This window comes from Prionailurus bengalensis, chromosome E4 (genome assembly GCF_016509475.1).
Source record: "Prionailurus bengalensis isolate Pbe53 chromosome E4, Fcat_Pben_1.1_paternal_pri, whole genome shotgun sequence".
In the NCBI taxonomy this organism is placed as follows: domain Eukaryota; kingdom Metazoa; phylum Chordata; class Mammalia; order Carnivora; family Felidae; genus Prionailurus; species Prionailurus bengalensis.
In genome coordinates, this window is record NC_057360.1 from 50,083,430 (window position 1) to 50,098,834 (window position 15,405).

Genomic DNA, 15,405 nt, shown 5'->3' on the forward strand with positions numbered 1-15,405 from the left:
TAAATAATGAGATAATGTGCTCTAAAAGATGAACCTCTATGACACGACCCTTCAGTCTAAAGGATATTAAGTCCTGGGGCGCCTGGGTGGCGCAGTCGGTTAAGCGTCCGATTTCAGCCAGGTCACGATCTCGCGGTCCGTGAGTTCGAGCCCCGCGTAGGGCTCTGGGTTGATGGCTCAGAGCCTGGAGCCTGTTTCTGATTCTGTGTCTCCCTCTCTCTCTGCCCCTCCCACGTTCATGCTCTGTCTCTCTCTGTCCCAAAAATAAATAAACGTTGAAGAAAAAAAAAAAAGGATATTAAGTCTAAGTCAGTAACTCATAATCTACTTTCTATCTCTGTAATTTCAGCTATACTGGAAATTCATTTTTAATATTACAGGAAATATTTCATAAATTCCAATATTTTATGAATTTCAAATAATATGATATGTCAGTATTTTGGATAAAAATAATGCATTGCCATCCTGCAGTAGGATTAAGAAGAGCTAATGATGGGGAATATTTATTATATACTAGAATACATACTATATATATTATGTTACATATTCTCTTATCATTTATGTATTTATTACATGCTTTAGTGTTTATTACTATATATGTAACATCCTTTGGTGTGTTTATTCTGCACAAATTTTTTGGGTATTTGCAAGTAATAAACTTGTGTCATTTGGTAATGCTCCCACTGAATTTTATTTTGTGAGAATTGATTATGACAGAAGGCCATGTACTAAATATCTATTTTTTAAACAATATGATACTTCAATATTTACTGCTTCCTCTTAATTTTTGAAAATAAAAAAACTTGATCAGTTCAATTTTTAATCGAATACCACTTTTTAAATATGAACTCATGTGGTTTTTTTTTGCCTTGTTTTTAATGTTTTGTTGTTTTTGGTTCTTCATAAAATATACCCTCACATGTTTCAGAACATGGTGTGCATTGACATTGTCATTTCCTTAGTTGGCCTCTTAGATACTTAGTTAGACATAGTAAATTCAAGATAATTTTGTCATTTCCTCACAATCCAGAGGGTGACATTGGCAAATTCACTTCTCAGTTTAATAATTCTTTCTTTCATTGGACCTCATGATTTCCCTTCCTTAGTGACACCTATAAATACAACTGTTTACTTCAGTAGTAACTTCCAAGTAACTTCAAGAGAACCCTACCCAATAATTTTGAAATTGGCACTCTATATCATAAAGGCATCTCTCCCACAAGGACAAATATGGTTATTAATCCAAATCAAATAAAGGAACCAATGCAGGCCATTTGGTAATAATTTAAAATTTACAAATGTGCATTTACCTGCTTTTATGACAAACTAGGTGAACGAAGTATTTTTTTTAAGTGAACATTGAGTCTAATGGCCACTTGTCCTGAGAATCTTTGGAAGCATACCCCTTGCCTTAATGTATTCTGACACTACTTTTCTCTCTGCTTTTTAACTCTTAAAGGTGATTTCTCAAAGGTGACTTCAGTGGAAATGTTGGATATCATAGTTTGGTTATTGTTCATCTCTTTAAAAAGACCTTATAATTATGATTTCAAGAGATTCCCCCAAATTAATATAAATTTGGACAGGATTGATTCTCTGATTATCCCAGTGCTAATGAACTTTCTTTCAGAAAAGAAGTTTCTGGGTACTTTCAAACAGAGGTGGGAGCATGTACCCAAATTAGAGAAGTAGAAGAAACAGAAATAATTAAAACATAATACTAACATTTTTAGGTAGTTCTCCTACACACAATTTAAGAGAATCTTTCCATTTTTCTCTGTGTTAAGATTATGAAATATCACAACCATGAAACATCTTCAACACACTTGGTAAAGAAAAGAATAAAAACAGTGGTTCTGGCTAATTAAATATTGGAGAACTATAGAATTTTAGAGACCTTAAATGCCAGATCAATTATATGCTACTTTCTTTTTTAAGTTTGTTTGTTTGCTTGTTTGTTTAGAGAGCACATACTTCTGCACAGGGGAGGGGCAGAGATAGAGGGGGAGAGAGAGAATCCTAAGCAGGCTCCACGCTGTCAGTGCAAAGCCTGACATGGGGCTCAGTTCCACAAACCATGAGATCATGACCTGAGCCAAAATCAAGAGTCGACTGCTTAACTGAGCCACCCGGGTGCTCTCCTATACTACTTTCTTACAAACTCATGTGCTGGAACATAAAGAGTTGGCTTAATTTTATGGTATATAATTACACAGTTTCATATTAGTATTAAATGTACCTTGAAGCACTCCTAAGCTCCTCCCAACTTCCTAGGCACTATTCTAGGTCTTTATGTAAGAAAATATGACTTTTTTGTAGTGTAGTGATGATTAAATGTTTCTTATTTAAATGTATTAGATCAACAGAATGAAAATACGTGTTTAACTGGGGCGCCTGGCTGGTTCAATAGAAAGAATGTGTGACTTTTGATTCTGGGGTTGTGAGTTCGATCCCTATGTTGGGTGTAGAGATTTCTTAAAATAAATAAAATTAAAAAAATATGTATTAACAAAGATAGATATTTATTAGTAATAATGGGATTATACTATACCATTACACATAGTAAGAATCCTCAGTTTATGAATATAAATGAAATGTATTAATTTTAAGAAAAGTGGTATAGTTCTTACAGAAGAAACAATATAATTAAAAGTTATGTATTGAATCATTTGACAGTGTTACATTTATACAAGTAATTGATGGCGATCTAGAAACTCTCAACTTATATTCCAAAATCTGTCTATTATATGATATTATTCTTCATTGTGAAAAATACTTTTTTAAATGTCTTTACTTATCAGATTTCCTATGTTGTTTACAAAAGAGGGCATTGTTTAATAATGACAGCGGAGAACTCACATCATTGGGGCAACTCGTATAGTATGTGGGCATTGTCTTTCTAATTGTATAGTGTGTATGACTGAGAATCTGATGACCTAGGTCAGTCATATTGCATCACTGTTTGAGATACTTTATAGTTGTAAAATTATTGTTCTATACCTTTCACGTATAAATAGTGTATGATTAAATTGTGAATTATAGAGTCATAACTAGAAAGCAAATTAAAAATATCAATCACCCTATCCAAACACCAGAGAAATATGGTAACTATTATAAGTAAAATATTTTATTTAATACTGTGCATTTTGATCACTTTCTAAAGAGATTTTCCTGACTAAAAACTCTCGCAATCAAAATGTTTTCATTAGTCAGATTTATATATTGCATAGTTCTAGGTGGCATAAATAATGATATTGGAAAAGATTGGTGAAGGTTGGAAAGTACAATTGAATTCAAATATTTGTAGAATATTTTGTGTAACATATAGACATTGCATTCTCTGCTCTGTGTGAAGTCCTCTATACTCTCCCATACCAGGATTGCACCTCTGGGTACTTTATTTTTGAATGCTTCTAATATTAATGTATGTGATTTCATAGTTTACGTATAATCTGCATTTGTCTGTTTCTGTGTGTATATGAATTTTGCAGATATGCCTGTTTATCTGAAGAATAAGACACAGATGCACATTTACATGTTTTTAAGGTCCTAGAACTAGTATCATTATAATTCTGCTTAAATAATGAGAGAAGTTTGTCCATAATAGAATAATGGGAAAAAAGTCTGAGAAAACACACACACCTCCCCTTCCATCCATCACCCCTGCACATCCATCCATCCATCCATCCATCCATCTATCCATCTATATATAGAAATAGATAGATGATAGACATATATATATATATATAAACACAGTAACTTATTTATGTATTCTTAAGTGCACGATTTTATTCCATTTAGTCTCTATATTATGAAAATAACTACCTGAATATCTTTAATCCATTTCTTAAAGATTATTCTAAAACAACTAAAATAAACAATAAAATACACCTAACATTAAAACTTATAACATAATGTATGGAATAATTAAACATATCAACATTTCCCTTGAAAGTGACCATTGTTATAAACAAGCAGAAAAGAAGAAGTATTCGTCAAAACTTCTGATCGTAGCTGTATGACACTGTCACGACCAAGTTTGTTATGACTCAGTGACTGATTTTCCAATAAATGCAAAAGGACACAAAGTCTGCAGGGCACACAACTTTGGAAAAGAAAAAAAGAAATCATTTTGTTTTACTTATTATTTACTTTTGCTATCATCTATTTCAAACAATGATATTAGATTAAAAAAAAAAAAACAAAAGAATTTGCCACCTCAGCACCTTAATTGCTAGAACAGAATCTTCTAGGGGCTAACTAATTGCCTGTGTATTTTGTCTAGGTGTTGAGGGAAAGCTAAGAGAATGAAGGCTCTAAATCCCCAGTGGAAGCATGATATGGCGGAGCAGAGCTGGTGCTGAATTGTTCTCTCTGATGGCTCTATGGGAGTGGATAGCCTTGAGTCTTCATTGCTGGGTTTTAGCGGTTGCTGCTGTTTCGGATCAGCATGCCACAAGCCCCTTCGACTGGCTCCTCTCTGATAAGGGACCCTTCCATCGCTCACAGGAATACACAGATTTTGTGGACAGAAGCCGGCAGGGATTTAGCACAAGATACAAGATATACAGGTATGAAGCAAAGGGAAAGCAATTATAGAGATATCTTCCTTGAAGGTTGTGTATGACTAAGTTTCTCTAAGGGAAAGTTTCAGATGGGAAAGGGTAATTCTTAGAAGGGTTATTATTTACTATTCACAATAGTACTGTTTGCTGGTTATTTAAAAGTATTTCTTGTACATGCAATACATATATACTGTATATTCCAATATATATAAATTTCAATTAACTTTGAAGCTGAGTTTATCATTTTAAATAGCCAAATTTTTAAGTGAATTTTCTTGAGATTCCTTTCTACTTCATACCATGCTATGTTACCTTTTTTAGCTTAAATAGAAATGGTATCTTCTAGTTGTTGAGAAGTTGAGTCTCCTGATCCTTTTTTCCCTTAAAGGTAATTGTACATTCAGAAGCTGGAGAAAATGGCAATGGGCTAAAAAGAAGTAGCAGATAAATGTGACATGATAGCAAAGGCCAAGAAAAAGGAAGGGATGGAGATATATGGCCTTTTCTTTTACCCTTGTTATATATTTGAATATAAATAAGTTACACAAAAGGAGTCATATATTAAATCCAACACACTGCCTGCTTCCCCCAAAACCAGTGAATCCATTAAGTAGAGGAGTGTACAAATGATTGCCTGAATGGATTAGATTGTATTGATCTTTGCCATAAAGAATGTTTTATGTAAGGTTATCAGTTTGGTTTGTTTCTTCATGATTGAAATTTACAATTCCCAGCAGTTGGTTTAGCATTTACGCAGAAGCAAAATTTAATATTGTATTTTTGTGTCTGATTCTATGTAGATACTATTATATAAATATTTTATTTTATGTTGTATGTGCACCAGAGGGCACTGTGCTTCTGGTCTGTATGTAGTCTATTATACATCATTGCGAGAAATTTATAAATCCTATCAGTAATGCATATTTACAGAACAGACTGAAGGTACTGAACAAGTTTCATGAAATCACACTGTTCCCTGTGTTTGGATGCACGTGCGTGCACATGCTTTTGTTTAATAAGAAATCCCTTAGTCCAGGCAGCCAGGGCACATTCACAAGTCTGCAAAAAGACTTATTCTATTTTATAAAAAATGACATGATAAGTATTAAAGATTTTCTTTCTGAAATGAAGCAGGAAACAGTCAATATAATATAATTCCAGCTTTATTGTTTTTACATGTGTTTGTTGGTTTAGCCAGATTTCCTTTACAAATTGTGTGAAGCTACTTGAACTTAAGATTGTAAGAATGTCTAATATCTCAGCATTCTGCACGAGGATTTTTAACAGTCTGTCAAACCAACTAACCCAGAGCATGTCTCCACGATCTATTGGCATCTGTATTGGGAGGTCTGAGGTGTTGACTAGTGTGTGATTGTTTGGCTCAGCTTATTGGTCGATCAGCTGTGAGTTGGAAACATGGCCTGACATGTCTTTAGAGGTTCTAAGTTGAATGAAAGAGACACTATTTGGATCACCACAGTGAAAGGTAATGAAAAATAGTGCCTTGGGATGTGTTTGCAAAGCTCATATATACCCTTTTATCTTCATGGAACTGTATTCTTAAAGACCTCCTTTAGCCCTATGCTCCTCATCCTTCCTATGTCTTTATCTGTGTGGCTTGAATAAACATGTATGGGAATTGTTTATTTATAAACAGTGGAATACAGTGTCCCTTTCCCCCAGCCCAGACAAGGCTATAACTTCTTATGTTACCTTTGAAACCTTGCCTAATGATATTCGTTGATGGTTGATATGTAATGAACAGTGTAATATATTTATGAAGATTCCTTTTGTTTTGGAACAGTGAGATATTTCATTTATCCAATTAGTATTTATCTAAATTTCAGATAATTCTATCCACCTGTGCATCTAATGCAATGGATCTGCACTGTTCCTTGTGAAGTTAAGCTTGTTTTTGAGATATTAGAGAATCTCAAATAGAAGGATTAGAATGAATTTTTGTTATTGTTGTTTTTACTTTAAAAAGTATTTGTCTTAAAAGCTAATTATTAGAGACTTTGTCTTTTATAAATATTTGTCTTGAAATACAGAATTTAAGGCACATACATGGAAAATTAACATTTCTTATATTAAGCACTAGATTAATCATTCTAAAAAGACCAATTTCAAAGAATGATCAGCCAAATTTTACTATGTTTATTATTACTGTCATAAGCTCCTTCATGCAGGGTATTGCACTGATATAGTTTCTGCAAGGTATTAGTTCTAAATGTAAAACATATTAACCTATTAAAAGAATTAGGTCAGATCTTTTTCAGTTATCTTCATTTTATATCCTTCTCCAGCAACATACTTTTCTTTTCACCTCAAAAATAAAACAGCAAGATCATAACCATTAAACATTACTAAGATCACAGTCAAGGCTTAAAGAAGAAAAAAGTGCCATTATTTTTTTGACAAAATACATTTTTGTCAATTAATGAGGCCCATATTTGTATTTTTAAATTAAAGTGTATTATAAAGAAATTTTAGATTTTTTGCTCTGGAATAACACAATCAATTAAAAACGGTTATTTTATCAGTAGATCGTTGAATTGGAGGATATAGAATTAACTTGCTAACACTTAACTTATCTGGTTAACATTAATAGTTGGGTGTTTAGCCATCTTTCCCTCTTAGTTGAAGATTGATATAGAACCTAAGCATAGGCATTTTAAGTATCCTCAGTTTTAGAAAAAGGATTATGCTTGGAGAAATTTTGTGTGCTACAAGGCATAGAATAGGAGCACACTTGATGCCTTAATCAGTTGGAGCCTTGTGATTGGTTACTATGCTCTAGAAAAGCCCATAAGCAGTAAGCCACCAGCAAATGCATAATTTCTTTCAGTCCTGGAGATTCTTCTTTCCTTCCTTCCTTCCTTCCTTCCTTCCTTCCTTTCTTTGTTTCTTTTTTTCTCAAGAGAGTGAAAGTGCAAGTGGGATAGGGGGAGAGGAAGAAGAGAGATAATTTTTTTTAATGTTTATTTATTTTGCGAAAGACCAAACATGAGTGGGGGAAGGGCAGAGAGAGAAAGGGAGAGAGAGGATCTTAAGCAGGCTCCACACCCAGTACAGAGCCCTACACAGGTCTCAAGCTCCCCACCAGATCATGACCTGGGCTGAAATCAAGAGTGCAACGCTTAATCGACTGAGCCACCCAGGTGCCCCTTTTATTCTTTTAATAAATTATAAGAGTTCCAGACAAGGGACTCACTTTTAGCAACTCAAACTTAGAATTATCTTGAATCACAGCTATAAGTTCTATGGTCATAGGAAGGTGAATTTTATTTCCATAAAAGAGACATTTCACATATGTAGATCTTCAGATACGGTGATACAAAAAAAAACCTATAAAATCCTTTCTTTGCTTTACCAAGCTTCTACCATTCTTTGTTTAAGCATATGTGCAGGTAACATTAAGGAAAATAGTGTTGCTTTTCTTAAAATCTTCCAAGATAATATAAAGATATGGCATATTACCACAACTTAGCTTACTTCCTCAAAGCAGTTTTTCAAAGCAAAATTTGAATGAGAATAGGAAATAATTGAAGTAAATGTTAAATGTTGTGCCTTATTGGTCTTGGTGGTCATATTCTCTGAAAAAAATAAAAAATGGTGTGCAAAGGAGAAGATAGTCTAGAAAATAAACAAATGTATGGACATTTTATATATGATAGGTGTATATGAAATTGTATATGGGAAAGGGTGAGCTTTTGAGTAAATGGAGTGCAATTTGAGTATCCATATGAGGTAAGCAGAAATCACATTCCTTCCTCTTCTGATATATACAAATCCACTTTAAATGGAATAAAGATCTATATAGGAAAGGCAAAAATGTTAACTTTTTAGAAGAAAACAGAGGAAAATACTTTCATGATGTTGGGGTTTGTAAGGGTTTCTTCACCAGGCATTAAACATTGCACATCAACAAATATTGATCAATTTAGGTATATTGACATATATATATGTGTGTGTGTGTGTGTGTGTGTACACACACACACACACACACACACACACACATTAACAGGAATCTGGCCACTGGTAGCAGCATGGATGAATCTCCAAAACAGAATATTAAGTGAAAGAAACTAACACAGGAAAAATTTGCACACAGTATGATTCTGTTGTATGAAATTCACAAAACTAAATTGTATTGTTTGGAGATGCACACCTGAAGATAGTGGGCAAACTTAAAGAAAAGCAAGGAAATTACTAAAACAAAAATCAATATAACAGTTATTTCTATGAGGATGTAAGAAGGATGGGATTTTTAGGGCAGAATATGAAGGATTTTTAAGGTAATGACAACACTCAATTCCTTAAAGTGGATGGTTGTTGCACTGGTGTTCTTTAGATTCTAAATATTTGTTTTAGGGGTGCCTGGGTGACTGAGTCAGTTAAGTGTCTGACTTTGGCTCAGGTCACGATCTCATGGTTTGTGAGTTCAAGCCCCACATCAGGCTCTGTGCTGACAGCTCAGATCCTGGGGCCAGTTTCAGATTCTTTGTCTCCCTTTCTCTGCCCCTCTCCTGCTTGCACCCTGTCTGTCTCTCTCAAAAATAAATAAATAATAGAAATGGAAAGAAAAAGCAAGAAAGAAAGAAAGAAAGAAAGAAAGAAAGAAAGAAAGAAAGAAAGATTTTAGACTTTTAATATAGCATTTTATATTTCACATTATAAAAAATTTTAATAGTAGTATTGTGTCAGCTTTGAATTGAAAGATTGAAGTCTTCAAATTAAGTAGATTAATTCTTCCTTTTGAATTACCCCCAAATTCAGTATTTACTATTAAAGCTTATTAAGCTCTTATAAATTCTATAGAAATGTTTAATGATATGAGCAATATATGCTCCATTATAGTTTAGTATCTATACATGCATTAATATGCAAAAATAAAATTTTTCTTGTTGATTTTTGTTTACAAAAACCTTCCATAATTTTTATATGTGAGTTTTACTATAGCCTTTCATTGATGGGATTATTACATAAATTTCAAAAAGCCAACATATAGATATTTTAAATAATATGTCTATAAACAACAAACATTAAAAGAACTTATATTTCTAATTCAAATTAATGACTATTTTACCACAATTAAAAAAAACCAAAAGCCCCCATAGATGACTAAATCTTTCTGCTGTTCAAAACCCAACTCCATTGCACCACTCTTGTCTTTGTGTTCGTGTGTATTAGTTTTGCTCAGTAAATATATCCTTCTATCTAATATACATTCTCTGTTGCCAGAGGCCTAACAAAATTGTGTTAGACTGTTGCATTTAAGGTTCCCAATATATCAGGCCTCCCCATCTCAACAACCTTATGTATTACCTCCATCCCTGACTTGGGCTTGGGCAGCCACATTGCCTCAGTGAATGGGACATCAGCAAATACGATGCAGGCAGTATCTTATGAAGTGCTGGTGCACTGGGCTCGCCCTGAATCTTACCTGCAACTGCTCTGTGAAGACGTTCAGTCTAGACCAGTAGAAGACCTGAGGACACATGGAGCAGCTGTTGCTGCTCTCTGGACCTGATAGCCATCATATGAGTGACCCTAGGCATACCAGCAGAACCTTCTAGCTGGGCTCAGCCAATATTGTTTATTCATTCACAGAATCATTAACAGCAACAACAAAGTCTTGTTTTAGGCCTTTAAGTTTACAGAAGGTTTCCACGTATTATATGTAACTGATAAAAGTATTCTTCATCAGGAATACAGATTGGGCAGGTATTTATTAATGGTGTCATAAGTAATATGAAATGGTAAAGATAACATTTATCATAAAGAGCTTCTTTATTTAAGGATGCATACATTTTTTAAATAGAAACTAAGGGGGTTTGGGCTTAAAATCTCTCCTATCCAAACAGCAATTCCTACACAATCACTTTAAATTTCCTACTAAAATACTAAGAATCTATGAAAGGGAGTGGATTTTGGAGGAGAATGAAAACTCATACGAACACAGGATTTGAGATTGATACACATTGTATCGGACTATGAAAGGCATTTCAATAGTCATAAGAATAAGTGATTAGCAAACATACTTAAATGCTTAAGATAGATTAAGCCAAATAGTCTTGACAAAGGTGATACCTTAAATACAGTTGGGAACTACATCATTATCACTACCTACTCAGAAGCCCGGAGTTGGCACCTAGGTAAAACTATGCAGCCCTCTCTCAACTGCAAGACTCTGTTTTGTGATATAACCAAGTACACATAATTGATTTCTCTCTTTATTTTTTTTAAGTTTTTATTTAAATTCCAGTTAGTTAACATACAATGTAGTATTAGTTTTAGGTGTAGAATTTAGTGATTCAACCCTTACATGATTTCTCTCTTTCTTACCATGCTTGGAGATGGTAGTTCCTAAGAATAATACTATAGGTAGAGAGTTGCCAGTTGAGTAGGACCCATACAATATGTGGGGCATATGTACACTAAAAAAATTAATTGTTTATTTAAACTATAATTTGATTGCTTGTCATGTATTTTATCTGTTCTATCTGGTAACTCTATGAGGGGAAGTGATTACTGACTTTGATGATGTTGTATCAATGACAAGGACTCTCAGAAGGAAATTAGGAATAAGAAAAGAATATAATCAATAGAGTTTGTCATGGACTTTTTTTTGTTCACCCTGTCAGAGAAATTAATGTCAGGGTAACTACTGCATTTGATGAAGATAGCCACACACTGACAGTTAAGCCCAAACCTCTACACATCTTCAGCAAACTAAAGAGCATGTGGGGAAAAAAAGTGACTCAAACACTGTCTCTTAGCAAAATCTGTGTATTGATAGAGCTCTCCATTCCACATCATGTAAATAAAATAAGACAGTAATAGCACCTTTGGGTTTGCAGTATACGACAGAGTGCCTATCACATTGTAGGGGCTCACAGACCATGTAAAGCATGCTTACAGAAGGAGGCAAGGAAAAAATAAAAAAAAAAAGATTAAAAAAATTACCATAAAAACTCAGTGGGAGAGGGACACCTGAGTGTCTCAGTTGGCTAAGCTCTGACTCTTGATTTTTGGCTCAGGTCATGATTTAACAATTCTGTTACTTGAAATCTAAAATGCTCTAGCTAAACATGAATTAATTATATAATAGTGGAATTAAAAAAGTGTTGTGTCAGGGTGCCTGGGTGGCTCAGTCAGTTAAGGGTCCATCTCTTGATTTCGGCTCAGGTCTTGATCTCATGTTTCATGAGATCAAGCTCCAAGTCAGGCTCTGTGCTGACAGCGTGGAGCCTGTTTGGGATTCTCTCTCTCTCTCTCTCTCTCTCTCTCTCTCTCTCTCTCTCTTTCTCTCTGTGCCCCTCTCTTGCTTGCATTCTCTCTCCAGCTCAAATAAATAAACTTGAAAAAAAAACTCAGTAGAAGAGATGGCCTCTGTGATCCTCCTCAATACACACATATACAGGCATTACAAACATGTACAACCTTCTCAGTAGGTTGTAAGAAACTGTGAAGTCTACCAAACAGAAGAGACGGTAAGGAAAATATGATCTGAAAAGAAAAGAGAATTGGGTAAAATAATGTGTAATTGGGTAATAATGCAAATAAATGCAGCAATAAGAATAAAATCTACATTAAAAACCATCACACACAGTAAGTGTAAATATTGCAAGCATGCTTATGAAATTGTATGGAAGTTTTAAAGTATAATTCTTGGAGGATATAATATTTAACATGACAAGCAGTAATTAAATACCTGTGTTGATAAGTTCATTTGATAGAAATAAATATCTAGAAGAAAGGTCTTATTATAAACTGAGTGAAGTCTTAAAAACTATTTTAAGAATAAAAATTTATATTTATTTAAATTCTTTCAAGTAGAAACTTGAAAGAATAAGTTTAAATTTATTGCAAACCTTAAGGGTAACAACTAGTGAATACAAAAAGTATATTTATATTAAAATCTATTGCTACATACAAAAACAAACATATAAAATGTCAAAAAAAGAAGATAATAAAGTAACTTAAGGCAAGGTGACTGCAGAAACACCAAACATAAGATTAATGTAATGAATGTATATATTTCAAGGTCTAAGCATAATTATTGTATTTTGATTAAAACATTTATTTGAATATGGTACTCATAGCAAAGTTACCCAAAACAAAATTATACCTAACATAAAAGGTCACAAAAGGTAAAAAGATGATCAATTAATTATCTTATTATTCATATAATACTATCTAATGAAAGGTATATTATACTAGATCTTCTAAAGGGAGTTAAAAAAAACAGCTGTCATGAAATTTTAATCTACCGTTCTTATTGATGGATGAAATAGATCACACCAAAAAAAGCAGTGTAGGAGTAGGAAAAAGCAGGTAACTTGAGTATTGAATTTAGCATAATTGTATCACATATAAAATTGTATATGCTAAACATGTAATATACTTCTTAAACATATACATGGGGAATTTATAATATTTAATTTATAAGTTTATGTATATGTGTGTATATATTTATTTTAGTCCACACAAAAGTTTTCAGCACAATGTATCCCTACATTTTAGAGCTTTTGAAATCTTACCATATAGACTTAAAACTAGTTACTTTCTATATTAAGATCTTAATTCAACTATTTGCTCATCAAATTGAAAATTGAGATTTAATTGGTGTTAAATATGATTTTATTTTAAAATATATTTAATACTATGAGAAATTATTTCATACTTTTAAAAATGCCAAGTTAAATAAAACAAACAAGAGGATTGCTGGAGGGGAGGCGGGCAGGGAGATGGGCTAAAAATGGGTGTTGGGTATTAAGGAGGCCATTTGTAATGAGCATTGGGAATCAATGTAAGTAATGAATCACTAATTCTATGTTTGAAACTAGTATTACACTATATGTAAACTAGAATTTAAATAAAACTGGAAGCATTAAAACAAACAAACTCAAAAACTCAAAAACAGAAAATGGAGCTCAAATGACTTCTCTATGATTTACTTTTTAAAAATACAAACATGCAGAGCATAAAGACTACAAGTAAATGTATCTTAATGTTTGCTTTATCTCTCCTTGGAAAGTTTTGTACATTTTTCTTACATTTTCTATAATAAGTATGTGTAAATCTGTGATCAGCAAGATACTTAATATCATTTAAAATATTAAGATGAGACATACTTGAAAAACAACTTCCAAATAATTAACAGTGAAATTATTAGTATTAATTAGGATTATTGAAATAAAAGTTTAAAAAAGTTTTAAAAAAGAGTGTACTCTCTGAGTCTTCACACCTATTTTCAAAATAATTATAATAAAACAACTTTATGTCACAAAGAACTATAAATGGGTCAACACTGGTTTATGGAACATAAAGTGTAGACAAGGAAAAAGAAAGAGATAGAACTAAATATTTTATTTTCATTTATTTTCATTATGTGATTGTACTTTCACATGTGACTTTATTTAATCCCCAAACAACCCTAACATAAGAATTCCTATTCTACAGATTAACAAACAGAACATAAAGCTATTGTCCTTTTGTTGACTCCTAGTATTCCCAAATATCTCTTTCATTGCACTTATGCCATTGCACTAAAATCACATGTTGACTCCCTGAACTATGAATGCCTTGAAGGTAGGAATTCTCCATCTTGCTACTTTATTTCTGCATTATTATTATTATATCTATTTATTTATTTTGAAAGAGTGAGAGAGCAAGTAGGGAGGGACAGAGAGAGAGAAGGCAAGAGAGAGAGAGACCCAAACAGTCTCCACACCGTCAGCACAGAGCCCAACATGGGGCTCGAACTCATGAACGGTGAGATCATGACCTGAGCTGAAATCAGGAGTCAGATGCTTAACTGAGCCACCCAGGCACCTCTTATTATATTCTGTATATTATTCTCTTTCTATATTTCTATCCATCTTTATATTCCTTGAGCAAGCCAGCTGCTCTCCCATTAAAGGCATCAGCTTTACATTTGGGGCTGCCTGATTTCAAAGCCAATGCTCATGCCATTGAAAAGATCCCCTCTTGACTGTGAGTAAGGAGACATGAATTGTTTTCTGTCTTTGGCACTAACCAACTGTGCTACCACAAATTTATAAATTAATTTCTCACATCTCAGTAACATTTTTGTAAAATTAGAGTGCACTAGACCTCTAAAGATTCTTTGAATTATAAAATTCAGTGCCTGTAATCCCAAAAGTGAGCAGAAAAATATCAGAACAAATAGATAAGCATTAAATAAAAAATCAACTGTGGTTAATTATTCTATCTGTATTATTCTGTATTTTGCAAAAGTCACTTATAAACACTTCTAGAAACATAATATCTAAAATATTTCATATAATTCTGTGATCATGCAAACTTAAACATCAGTTTTGTAATAATTTCCCCTCTACCCACCACTCCAATTATTTTCTATTTATTTATGTTCTTTTGAAGAGGCTATAGTGGAAGGAAGCTATTTTTCCCAATTGGTTGACTTTCTACAAATCATTCCATTTGTCTGGTACACTTTACAGTGCAGTGATAAATTAGGGAGAGTATTCTAGATAGTGATTTTGTACATAAATGCCATAAATTATTTGATAATTGATATTTATTCAACAACTCTATTTAGTTATATCTCTAATTTTAAGAGTAAACCATATAATAAATTAACAATTTTATTAGTAAAGTCTAATTCACAATTGAATGCACATATGAATTCATACTTTGTGTACTTTAGCTGACATCTGGAAACTTTTAGTAAGGAATAAAATAGAAATATTAATTCAAGGGTTTAGGAATTATAATGGATTTTCAGAAAAGCCCGTTTTCAATGGAGATTGTATACAATCTCATGATTATAAGTAAAAGACATGCTTCATCA

At 33.0% G+C, this 15,405-nt stretch overlaps 1 protein-coding gene across 1 annotated transcript in view; it reads left to right on the forward strand.

Annotated features, from left to right (window-relative positions):
- The window catches only part of BRINP3 (BMP/retinoic acid inducible neural specific 3), a 423,267-nt gene that overhangs the window by 20,469 nt on the left and 387,393 nt on the right, over positions 1 to 15,405 (forward strand). Inside the window, exon 2 of the mRNA XM_043569197.1 lies at positions 4,286 to 4,571. Coding sequence (XP_043425132.1) covers positions 4,336 to 4,571 — 236 coding nt within the window. The 5' untranslated portion in view covers positions 4,286 to 4,335. The remainder of the gene's footprint in view (positions 1 to 4,285; positions 4,572 to 15,405) is intronic.